The sequence below is a fragment of the Marmota flaviventris genome, chromosome 9 (assembly GCF_047511675.1).
Source record: "Marmota flaviventris isolate mMarFla1 chromosome 9, mMarFla1.hap1, whole genome shotgun sequence".
Classification (NCBI taxonomy): domain Eukaryota; kingdom Metazoa; phylum Chordata; class Mammalia; order Rodentia; family Sciuridae; genus Marmota; species Marmota flaviventris.
The window spans coordinates 104835538-104848807 of NC_092506.1; the positions used below are offsets into that span (position 1 = coordinate 104835538).

The 13270-nt window shown below is 33.2% G+C and overlaps 1 protein-coding gene across 6 annotated transcripts in view; it reads left to right on the forward strand.

The window, feature by feature from the left end:
- The window catches only part of Arhgef12 (Rho guanine nucleotide exchange factor 12), a 158115-nt gene that overhangs the window by 130711 nt on the left and 14134 nt on the right, over positions 1-13270 (forward strand). For all 6 annotated transcript variants that reach the window (XM_071616777.1, XM_027930783.3, XM_071616780.1 and 3 more), the window contains 7 exons: positions 304-339; positions 663-817; positions 1939-2085; positions 3200-3285; positions 8021-8146; positions 9717-9831; positions 12004-12104. In XM_071616777.1, coding sequence (XP_071472878.1) covers positions 304-339; positions 663-817; positions 1939-2085; positions 3200-3285; positions 8021-8146; positions 9717-9831; positions 12004-12104 — 766 coding nt within the window. The remainder of the gene's footprint in view (positions 1-303; positions 340-662; positions 818-1938; positions 2086-3199; positions 3286-8020; positions 8147-9716; positions 9832-12003; positions 12105-13270) is intronic.

Sequence of the window (13270 nt, forward strand, 5' to 3'; positions counted from 1 at the left end):
GGAACATGGATTTTTCTAAAAAGTTTTTTGACATATTCATATATATCCCAATTTATAATAATCAGGTCTTGTTATTTCAGTCTGAATAAAGTATTATTAAAATGCTTAAAAATGAATTAAGTCTAATCAATTATTACAATTTTGGATAAAAGGAAATAAATATTAAAATTGGAACTGTAACTACCACAAGAATTTTCTATATAATTATAGTATTCCTTCGAGTACCAATCCCTTGTAAAAATGTTATGTATTTTCTGGATTCAAAATTGTATGTCATGTTGACTCTATTCTCCACTGTTTTAGGGTGATGGAACATGGGACACCAAAGCCCTTTAGAAAGTAAGTAAATCTTAAGTAGCTTTGAATAAAGGCACATTTTAAGAAATAGAGCTTTTCCCCCCTAAAGTTCCAATCTGAAAGGAAAAGAAGCCCTGTACACAAATCTGTTAAATTGTATAAAGTTTTTAATATGCACATATAATTCAAAAGATATACATTAAGGTGTATATAACATTTATAAGCTGTTTTGTAGAACAGGAAGTTATTTTAGGCTTTTTGATCAATTGCAGAAATCTGACTGATTACCGTAATCTTAAGACTTGTGTAGCTTCACATTATCCACTTGAAGTCCTCAAACAGAATTTATCATTTTTCTTTGTTAGGTTTGACAGCATAGCCTTTGGAGAAAGTCAAAGTGAGGATGAACAATTTGAAAATGACCTAGAGACAGATCCACCCAACTGGCAGCAGCTTGTTAGTAGAGAAGTGTTACTGGGACTCAAACCTTCTGAGATCAAAAGACAGGAAGTGATTAATGGTGAGTTTAATTGTTTTTGTCATTCATGTATATTGAGTTTTATCAGAATAAAGCAAATCCCTCAACCCTGGAGTGTGCTTCAGTTTCTCTTACCACTTTGTTTTAAACAAAGATGGAATTAAATTAGATAAATGATCCTTGAACGCTTCAACTCAAAAAATGCAAATGGTATTATAATTCTTATTGATAACTTAATAGGAAAGAATGTTTAACCTTCAAGATATTCAGGATCCATAGCATTATAGTTTAGAGTTGATGAATCATTGAGATACTTATCCCATCACTTTACTTTCAGATTAAATTATTTTTTATGCAGAAATTATAAATAGGAAGCTAAAACGCCCAATGGGATTAGTTGAGTTAAGATTATATAGCCGATGGGCTCGGGATGTGACTCAAGTGGTAGCGTGCTTGCCTAGCATGCGAGAGGCACTGGGTTTGATCCTCAGCACCACATAAAAATAAAATAAAGATATTGTGTCCATCTAAAACTAAAAAATAAATATTAAAAAAAAGATCTTATAGCCCATAAGTGAAAAGGGGAAAACTAGGATCTATGTCCTTTCAAACCCTGGTTCAGCATTCTTTAGTTACTCCAATATGTTTGTGACAGATATGTGGCACGAATACTGTATCCTTATCCCTAGAATGTCATTTGAATAAATACCCTCCCTGTCTCTGACAACATTACAACATAGTGAAGTTACAGTCTAGTTCCATAAATGAGAGTTTATAGGAAAATTAGATAGCCAAAAGTACTGTTATTTCTGAAGAAGGCTCAAGCTAAAGGCTGTATGGTATTGAGGCTTTCAGTTTTCTAATATTGTCATTTTGATATGTAGATATTATAAATGGAAGAGTAGGGTATACTTAACTTTTAAGTACAAAATTGTTTTGAAGGATATTTTTCATTTGTTCACATTTAACTCAGAATCACTATGTTGGAGAATTTCATGGAATCAAAGTGATTTGCTAAGTAAATGCTAAATATTATTTAACTCATTTGCTACCTAATTCCAGCTAAAAGGCTCTATTTAGTCCCATGGAATTATTCTAAGTGAGGAAATAACTCATATCTCCCCTCCCCCATTTCTTTCCTTTTTTTTTTTCTTTTTGCTTAGAATTGTTCTACACCGAGAGAGCTCATGTTCGAACATTGAAGGTTCTTGATCAAGTATTCTATCAGCGAGTATCCAGAGAAGGAATTCTTTCACCTTCAGAACTACGAAAGATTTTTTCAAACTTGGAAGATATTCTTCAACTTCATGGTAAGAGAAACTGACGTGATCTTTGCCCCTACATTTCCAATAGAGAAAAGATTGGGAATCTATAAGGCAGTTCTTAGGTGCTTTTATATAATTTCATGTAATTTTGTAAATGTATCCATGTTAGCATTTCTGAAGTTATATATGAGCACATAATATAAATGAAGAAATGATGGAATTTTGACTAGATCCTTTTGCCCTACAGTCATCAAGCTTTGTATATGAAGTGTTATCATAGGGCTTCAGGTCTAAAGTCAGCACTTAAGCTTAAAAACATGAATAGTCAAAATTACCCTTAAACATTTCTTATCAATTTCAGTATAAAAGGTTTTGAACATATGTGTCCCATGTCCTAATACATGTAGAAGTAGGTTTTGTAAATAGCAATACACAATATGGAATCCCATAGTATGATAAATTTTAGGCATTGCTTTATTGTATTGTTGCTTGATACACATTTTGTAAATATACAAAAATTCAACCTGTGTCTTTCCCTGTTTGAATAATCTACTTTTATAGATAGTAGTAGGATATTCCTAGTAGGATATTCTGCTCTTTGTAGGTTACTATTTCTCTAAATTTCCAATCTCTCTTTGTCAAGAATATTATCACTTCCCACCAACACCTATCAACCAAATTGATGTTCTTTACAACTTTTTGGGTAATGTTAGGTCCCATCAGAATGCATTGATAACTTTAGGCCTGATTATATCTGTTGCCTATAAACAGGACACATTTTGAAAGGAACAGTGAGCACAATCAGCACTGTTGATACTTAAGTTCTTTTTGAGCATGATTATGAAGATGAAGTCCTGAGGTTAAATGATGTTTGATGCTACTGCACTATATTTAATATACTAGTTTCTAAAAATGTTGTTTGATGCTTTAACAGTAAAAACACTTTTCAGACACTGTTTTACAGTCTCTGGATGCATAAGCGTATGTTCAGATTTTTGTTTACAGAGATTAGAAGGAGTTGTGCTATTCTGAAAATTTTGTTTTTGAAAACTTTGCTATCAATCAAAATTTTTTAGATTGTGTATTAAACTTTTTTAGGTTGTGTACTAAATTTTTCTTTTTTAAAATTTTTATTTAATTTTTTTTTTCTTTTATTTAGTTGGGCTGAATGAACAAATGAAGGCTGTTCGAAAGAGGAATGAGACCTCTGTTATTGATCACATTGGGGAAGATCTGTTGACCTGGGTAAGGAAAATTTTTTAATGTTTTTAGAGACATTTGATGATAAGATTCAAGGTCAAGTCTTTCTAAATATGCAAACCCATCCAGTTTGCAAAGTTAATGAAAAGCTGAAAAGGGTTTAGAGTGTGGATATTCTTGATTAATATGTACTAATCAATGCTCAAACTAAGTGCTATATTTTATTGAAATAAATATACTGGTCCTTTGTGTTTTAAAAACTGGTAAAATGGTTCTTAAATAATTTATATCCTTGTCAAGAGGTAATTCCATCTGAAAAAATAATTTTCAGGGCTTTGGAGTTAATGCACATTAAAAAATATTGTCACACACACACAAAAAAATAATTTAAGTGGTACAGAATTTTAGCCATCTTCTGTTGTTCAGATCTTGAAATTATACTCTGAGACAATTGTATATCCATGATTGCTCTCACAATAGTAGAAAAGTGAAAATTACTTAATTTTATGAACAGTATGAGGAAGGAGTCCAAAGGCTGTAGTAGTTTTTTTGTCAAATTCCATCTTTCTAACTCTGTGAATATATACTGTACAGTGCTGTGAAAGGAGCTAGTGGCAATCAAAACATACATGTCTCCTGCCTTCACAGAACGTAAGTTATTTAATGCAAGATGAGTACAAAAAAAGGGGGAAAAACACAAGTTGTTATGGGAATGTATAGCACAGGGACCTAAACTTGAACGTATTGAAAACCTTCTTGAGGAAGGCATTTGATTTAAACTTTTTAAAAAATTTTTTAATTTACATATGACAGCGGAATGCATTACAATTCTTATTACACACATAGAGCACAATTTTTCATATCATAGTATATTCACACCAATTGTGTCTTTATACTTGTACTTTGGATAATAATGGTCATCACATCCCACCATCATCACTATGTAGTTAAGGCTGTGAATTACAATAAAGTCTGTGATTTAGTTCTCAAATTTTAACATAGACTGAATAAGAATGTTTTAAAATAGGCACACAGAAGTGTGTGTGTGTGTGTGTGTATGGTTCTTGAGGAAATGCCATGAGATTTTAGTAATTCTAAAATTGTAACTTTTAAAAAGATTAGAGAATAGAAAGCTAACCAAAACAATGTTTATCTTACTGCTTTCTTGGTGGTGAGAAATGGCTCAGAATCTCATAATCTATTAAAAGACCTCTTTTTTAATCACTTGACTCAGAACAGGAGCTACAAATCCTAATCCAGTTTTACCTTGCACTTTCCATCTTAGACCCACGTTAGAATTATTGTTATTAAGGATATTTAATTTCTTTGAAAAATTCAACTTATTCTATGGCTACCCTGTGATAATGTGACTCATTTCCCTGCCCGCCCCCCCCCTTTTTTGGTGTGTTATTGGGAACTGAACCCAGGGGCACTCTACCATTGAGTTATCTGCTTGGGATATCCCCAGCCCTTTTTATATTTTGATACAGAGTAAATTGCCTAGGATGGTCTCAAACTTGCATTCCTCCTGTTGTAACCCCCTTAGTAACTGGAATTGTAGGGTGTGCCATTATGCCCAGCTTCATCTTGTTTCTTGATCTCAGTGTAGGCAATGAAAATTATAACTGAGTGGTTTCACTGTATACTATTAACTTGAAACAGAAAATCAAAAATTTTATAAGACCATCATTTCATTTTATAGTATCACAGAGTATAGCATCATTTCTATGTCAAACTTTGATTAAAAGGTTGTAAGGTGTATGGATTTAAGATATTGCACCTTGATTCCCAAGCAGATTCATTGGCATCTCCTATAAATAAGGTTTAAGACCTAGTGTCAAGTGATGTTTATCATTAATAAGATACACACGTGCAATTGATCCTCTTATCACAGCCCATTAGACTGCATAAATCTGTATGGCAAAAGAAAATAGAGAAATATATGAACAAAGAGCGACAAAAAAGTTATTTTAGAACACATAAAAAGAAGTGTATTTTTGGCCATTATAGTATATCTATTAAAAGTTGAGTTAAAACAGAATGCAATAATCATTTTGATTTATTAATGGTTACATAACGAAGGTTCATTTGGGGGAAAGCAGTGGTTAGAAATTCTAAAAGCAAAAATCATAAACAAACCTTTAGATTTAGATTTTTTTTTTTTTTAAATCAGTGCTGGGGACTCAACCCGTAGCCTTACACATGCTGAGAATATGCTCTGTTACTGAGCTATGCTCCTAGTCTCTTCCTGCTATTTTTTTTTTTTAATTTTAATTTTTAAATTTTGAGTCAGGGTCTTGCTAAGTTGATTAGGACCTTGCTAAGTTGCTGATGCTGGTATTACAGGTGTGCACTACTCCACCCAGCTCTGCTGTTTTTTGAAAATAATTTTGGAGAGTCTGTCTTGTATTGGTCCCTTAGGATCACATAAACTACTTGAAAAATTACTATAAAACTGCTTCAGATTGGTGACATTATTTTCTTTTGAAAACCCAGAGGATTTTTGTTTTGTTTTGTTTTGTGGTGCTTTGATCAACAAACATACCAAAAAAGCTGCCAGTCTGATCTTGATACATGTTGATAGTCATATTTATTTTTTTATTTTTACAATGCTGAATATTGGACCTAGGGCCTTGCATACGTTAGGCAAGCTCTCAACCCCTAAGCTAAATGTCATAGTTAGAATAGAATAAGAATATAAAGTTTGACCTATTAAATATCAATCTGTATGTGACCTACTTGAAGAAAAGAATATATATACAGATATACTATAAAGGAACTTTTTACAAAATATCTTCATTTACAGACTTTTTGGGAAAATGACTTTAAATAGAAGATTGTATGAGAAACCTCTTTATAAACCATAAAACAAGACTGGTGCTATAGCTCAATAGTAGAGCACTTGCCTGTCATGCGTGAGACCCTGGGTTCAATCACCAGTAATACTGAAAAAAAAATCATAAAGCAATTTTTGTGTGAAAAATTATGCTTTCTAATCAATATTTTAAATTTGTTATATATGACAGAATTCTAAATGATTATTGTTATTTTGGGTACCGAGGATTGAATCCAAGGGCGCTTAACTACTGAGCCACATCCCTAGCCCTTTTTTGTATTTTATTTAGAGACAGGGTCTCACTGAGTTACTTAGAGCCTTGCTAAGTTGCTGAAACTGGCTTTGAACTTATTTAAAGAATTATTTTTTTTAATTGGTTGTTTTAAACATTACAAAGCTCTTGACATATCATATTTCATACATTAGATTCAAGTGGGTTATGAACTCCCATTTTTACCCCAAATACAGATTGCAGAATCACATCGGTTACACATCCACATTTTTACATAATGCCATATTAGTAACTGTTGTATTCTGCTACCTTTCCTATCCTCTACTATCCCCCCTCCCCTCCCCTCCCATCTTCTCTCTCCACCCCATCTACTGTAATTCATTTCTCTCCTTGTTTTGTAAGAACACCCTATTAATGAAGTACTTGTTAGGTGTTTCATCAAATTTTAAAATTCTAAACTGGGTGTGGTGGTGCACACCTATAATCCCAGCATCTTGGGAGGCTGAGGCAGGAGGATGAGTTCAAAGCCAGTTTCAACAACTTAGCAAGGCTCTAAGTAACTCAGTGAGACCCTGTCTCTAAATAAAATACAAAAAAGGGCTGGGGATGTGGCTCAGTGGTTAAACACCCCTGGATTCAATCCTCAGTACCAAAAATAATAATAATCATTTAGAATTCTGTCATATATAACAAATTTATAAATTAAAAATATTGATTAAAAAGCGTAATTTTTCACAAGAGGTTCATAAGCTCATAGCGTCCCCCGCCCCAACAAAGCCAACTCTGGCCTCTGCACAAATGTAGCAGTAATTAATTTAATCTCTACGCTGCTTTTAGTCACAGCGTATTTCATAGTTAGTAGGAAAACAAGCTAGTGTCCTAAGGATTTGTTTCCTGGAGCAGTAAAAATGTAATTCTTGTAAAGGTGTCAGGGTCTGTGAAAATGAAATTTTAATCTGAGTCTCCAGGCATTTTGTGTCTCGTATTCTCCAAATGTCACCCTCCCTCCCTTTTTTTAAAGTCAAATAACAATTTTATTATTAATAAAATGAAATTTAAGATGAAAACATCATAATGGGCAAAAGATGGATATTGTATATTTGTACTGCACATAAATATCTAGTTCTGTAAGGATAAGGATTATCTATTTTATTTGTCCAAATGTCTATCCTTTCCATTGTTCTTTGATCCTTCTTGATGCTCCATGATTAGTTTCCTGTTTGAAGACCTTTACCATTCTTTAAGGGTAAGTCTGATAGAAGCTAATTATTTTAGTTTCCATTCATCTGAGAATATCTAAATTTCTTCATTTCTGAAGGTTAGCTTCAATAGATATGCAATGCATGTTTGACAATTCTTTTCCTTGAAGTTGACAGCACTTGAAAAATATTCTATTTCCTTTTTGCCTTCATCAAATGTCACCTTTCTATCTGATTTAGTAGTGGTGTGGGCTGAAAGGTAACAAGTTATGATAAGTTACCAGCAAGAAAACATTGATGTCCTATCAGAAAAGGCCTGGATGTGTCAGGGTCAGACCTTTCCTAATGGAGAGCTATTGATACTGCACATAAATATCTAGTTCTATATTTGTTGTCAATTGAGAATACATTCTACTAGAATATTGAAAGGATCATGGTTGTCTCTTATTTTGCATGGCCTTGTATAAGCTCTGTATCTCATTCTCTATTGTTTTCTTTGCATTCTTGGTACAGTTCAGTGGACCAGGAGAGGAGAAGTTGAAACATGCTGCTGCTACGTTTTGCAGTAATCAACCTTTCGCTCTGGAAATGATCAAGTCTCGTCAGAAAAAGGACTCTCGATTCCAGACATTTGTGCAAGTGAGTTGAATGAAAATAATGCAAGTTTTTAACTATTACCGAATAAACTTGGAGAATCCTGACTTAGACTGTCTTTTACAGGATTACATTTTTGTTAACATTTAAAATAACAATATTTATCTCTTAAATTATTGGAAGCATAAAAATAATTTTGGAATGATGAACAAAAAAAAATATATGTCAGGATTAAAATACTTGATGTAGAAATCCACATTACCATAGAGATTTTATCAGGAATTCATCCATATATATATATTATTAAAAGAATATTGTTAAAACATTAAAATGGGCTTATATCGGGTCCAAGGAAGACTATAACAGCAGTCATACTCACTGGGGTAGGTGTTTACATTGGTATAGATAAGAGTTGATAACTACAGCTCATAGGTAAATTATCCAGCCTTATGCCTATTTTTAAAAATAAAGTTTAATTGGAACACAGTTGTATTTATTTTGTATTGTATAATATACATTAAGTGACCACTTAATGCAAATTTATTGTCTCACAGCTTTTGTTGTTTAGGAATATGACCACAATTTAGCTAGATCCTGTTTTCAGGGTCAAAATGTTAGCTAGAGCCGCAGTTCTCATCTAAGACTCGGGAATCTCTTCTAAGCTCACTGGTTGTTCGAATTCATTTCCTTAAAAATGAATAACTGAGGTCCTTGCCTTCCTATTAGTTGTTGGCTAGGGAGCAATCTCCTATAGAATGTTTCTCTTTATCATATGATCCCCAGTTTACAGCTACAGATAGATGTTTGTTTTCTTCCAGACTATTAGGAATGGAGATCTCTGACCCAGGTTTCTTTTCAAGTCTTTTCTGATTAAGTCAGACCCACCTGGGGGTAATATCCTTTGTGATTAACTCACAGGCAACTGATAGTTAGTAAGCTAATCATAGGAATGGTATGCCTCTTTATTCATGGATTTCATCCACTCAGTGGGATGGGATTATGCAGAGTGTTTCCACCAAAATATGGAAATCTTGGAGTCCATCTTAGAGATTTTATTTTTGTTGTTGTTGTACTACATAAAGCAATGTTCATTCATTTATAAATTGTCTGTGGCTGCTTTTTTGCTAAAACAGCAGGGTCAAGTAATTTTAAGAGAGACTGACCTTCAAAACCTAAATATTTACTAACTGGCACATTACTGAATGTTTGTAGACTTCTGATATAGATAAGCTGTCATGTCCAGACTGGTGATCCATTGTGCCTACTTGGAATGGCAGATAACAAAGAAGTTAACCAACTTTTAATAGGAATGCCAGTCAGGAAAGTGTACTTACATTTTTTGAATAGGTGAACATAAAGCAGTTTTAACACAGGAAGGTAATTGTTAGTTGATTGTGGATGCTGTCAGTTAGTGCTTAAACAGGTAGCAGAAACCATTGATAACAGGCTTTCTTCCCTCTATGTGAGATTAGAGGAGAAAGCAGAATCGTAGTGTGGCAATGATGTGTCTTGTTATTTTTTGTCTTGATTTAATAACCAGAATGTTATAGGTACTTATGTGGTACAATGTACTGCCTAATAAGAGTACATATTCATTTATTTCTTTTAATTTTAGGATGCTGAGAGTAATCCACTTTGTCGTCGCCTTCAGCTGAAAGATATCATTCCCACCCAAATGCAGAGGCTTACTAAATACCCACTTCTTTTGGATAACATTGCCAAATACACAGGTACAGCATTCTCCCTGAAATAAAAAAAGCCAAGAACAACAAAAAAGAAAGAAAGAAAAAGAATATGTCCTGCTAAGTAATCTCTCACAGCATCCTGATGCTTGGAGTTGGATTTTCTAAAAAAAATCTAATCCAGTCTTCTTTAGACTGTTGGATTTAATGTATCCATTAGTAGCTATAGTGAGAGTTTGGCAAACTGTGGGGATTATGGTCCAAATCAGGAACACTGCCTAGTTTTACAAATAAAGTTTTATTAAACACAGCTTACACAGCCTTACCTATCTGTTTACATACTGTCTCTGCCAGCTTTTATACTGCAATAGCAGTGTTGAGTAGTTGCAAGAGAGGCCATTTAGTCTGTAAAGTATAAAACAATTATCTGATTTTTTATAGAAAAATTTGTCCATCCTCATTCGAGCATATATATTTGTTTGAAGAACATCTGTATTGGGTTGAAGAGATGTTTTGTATCTATATATGTAGTTCTACTAAGTTAAACCAATGTGCTATCATCATTCCAGCTCCTGTTTTGAAACATGAAGTGAATCTGAGTTTCTCAGTTTAGCTTTAGGCTCTCATACTTTTTTTGAATTAATATTTGTACAATCTAATTCCTATTTCTATGTCTGAGAATTTGCATAATTGAGAAACATTCGTACCTGTTAATTTTTATACCTTATTATATCTGTTCAGTATAGCTGGACCATTGTTGACTATAATTCTGAATGTTCTGATTTTGGTATCTCTTAGGCAAAATGTAGCCTCAGCACATTTTGGTGAACTTTATCTTCTATTTTAATGATATAAACATTGTAATTGATTTTCTTTCTTTAGATATAATCTCAAATTCAAAGAAACTTGTTTTGGAATTTTTTTGAATTGTGTTACTTAAAAAATATTGCTTTAACAGGGCCACTGGACATAATTATATAGGCTCTGCACTACGAAATTCTAGGGGGAAAAGAGGGTCCTGTTTTATATAGCTTACAAAGTGAGTTGAGACCTTCCCCCTGTAGTGTGTAATATTATGATCATTATATTTTATGTAATGCATAATTTCTGAATTTAGGGTTCTATATTATGGTTTCTTTTTAAAGATGAAAACTTATGTTTTAAAGTACTGTCATCAGGTGTTTTCCCAAAAGATCTAAAATTGGCATACTATATAAAGCAACATAGCCATATCAGTGTGTTTATAGCAGCACAATTCACACTACCCAAATTATGGAATTTACCCAGTTGAGCCCATCAATAGATGAATGGATTAAGAAATTATGGTGTGTATATATACACAATGAAGTTCTATTCAGCCATTAAAAAGTGATATCATGGTGTTCACTGGTAAATGGATGGTAATGGAGAATATCGAGCCAAGTGAAATAAGCCAAATTCAGAAACTTAAAGGTGGAATGTTTTATCTCATATGCGGAAGCTAGAGTAAAATAAAGGAAAGGGGGAGGGAAGGATAAGATTATATAAGGAACCAGTCAAATGCATTAATTAATAGAAAATCTAAAGGAAGTCTAGTGTAGTAGAGGCAGGTGGGGAAGGAACAGAAGGGAAAAGGGTGGAGGAAGGGGGATCATGAACTGAAATTGACTTCATGCATGTATGAGTTTTTTGGGATGAACCCAACTACTATTACAACCATAAAGCTCTATTAAAAACAAATCCAAGTTGTATGCCACTTACAAGCCTATATTTATAAGTTTGAGAGAGTACAATAAAGAAAACTATTTAAGAAATAGATTCTGATTTCTTTATCAAAAAGGGTTTTAAATAATGAGTTAAATATACAATTTGTTTAGGCTGTATTTTTTACACTATGTATGTTGATATGTAGTAATTCTTGAACCAGGTTAAAATAATAAATTATTTCAATACTGTAAAATTTTTCATCTGAATATATCTAGTTTTTTGTTAGAAAACTTCAAATAAAAAAAATTCTTGGTCACAAAAAAAAAAAAAAAATAAAGTATTGTTATCAGAGGTCTCACCTATTCAAAGACTATCCAAATCAAGATTCTGCCATACATTTTAACCTAGCATAAAAATATTTAGGGTCTTAGTATGTTCTTATGAACTGTTGAAATAAGATGAAATCTCATGTATATATTTTTTTTTTTTTTAATTTTTCCTATTTTACATTCTGAATTTCTTCCCCATATTTAGAATGGCCAATGGAAAGAGAGAAGGTGAAGAAAGCTGCTGATCACTGTCGTCAGATCTTAAATTATGTAAATCAGGCTGTCAAGGAGGCAGAAAACAAACAGGTAAAAAGGAAAAGCAAGAAGATAAGGATGGCATTGAAAGAATATTAAATTCATATTACCTAGGATCTGTGAAATAATTGAAATTATCATTACATGATTGATGGGCAAGGACATTTGTTAGCTTTACATCTATACATGTAGTATGTGAGTCCAGATTTTTTTTTTTTTAAGTACTAGAGATTGAACCCAGGAGTGTTTTACCACTGAGCTACATCCCAAGCATTTTTTTATTTTTTTATTTTGAGACACAGTCTTGCTAATTTGCCAAGGATCTTCCAGTGTTGCTGAGGCTGGCCTCAAACTTGTAATTTTTCTTTCTCAGCCTCCTGAGTCACTGGGATTATAGGCATGTGCCTTCACTCCCAGAAGTTCAGATCAACTTGTTATATCAGAGTTGTATTTGACTCTTTTGAACATCTCTTGCTGTTTGTTTATTCATTTATCTATTCTGTGGAACATACACTGTAGGCTGGGAGCAAGTCTAGAGGGATTAAGAAATTGAGCACAATAACTCTCCACATTGAACTTTTATCTAGTAGAATCAAAAGGCATTTAACAGATTTTAGTACAAGCATTTTGAGTCAGTATTGGTAACTGTATGAAGGAGAATTTAAGGATACTATCAGTAAGTATCTCACTAGGAGGCCTAACCTTGTTTTGAGATGTTAGAATGACTTTCAGAAAAAGTTCCCTAGAGGAATTGAAGTTTGAATCAAGTTTGGAAGGATGAGTAGAAATGAGTCAAAAGAACATGGAAAGGGACAACCTACAGGTATAGAGAGCAAGCAGTATGTGTGACATAAAAAGCAAGTCCAGTCTGTTTGAGTAACAACTGTTAGATCAATGTGGATCGTGCCTATAAAGTAGTGAGAGTACTATAAAATGAGGTAAGGTAGGCCAGAGGCAAACAACAGAGGGTTCTTTCAACCATGTTAAAGACTTTGATTTTTATTCCAAGAACAATAGGAATTTATTATAGACATGAAGACCTTGGAGGTGTGTAGATTTTTACTGGGAGGTTTCATTCATACTCCTATGTGGAGAGTGGGTTGAAAGAGGTAGGTTTTAAATGAGAGATACAAGTTAGGGGTCTGACCATAGTCCAGAATAACTGATGGTGGCTCTGAGAGAGACAGGAATTGGAGGAATATTTAGGAGATGAAATT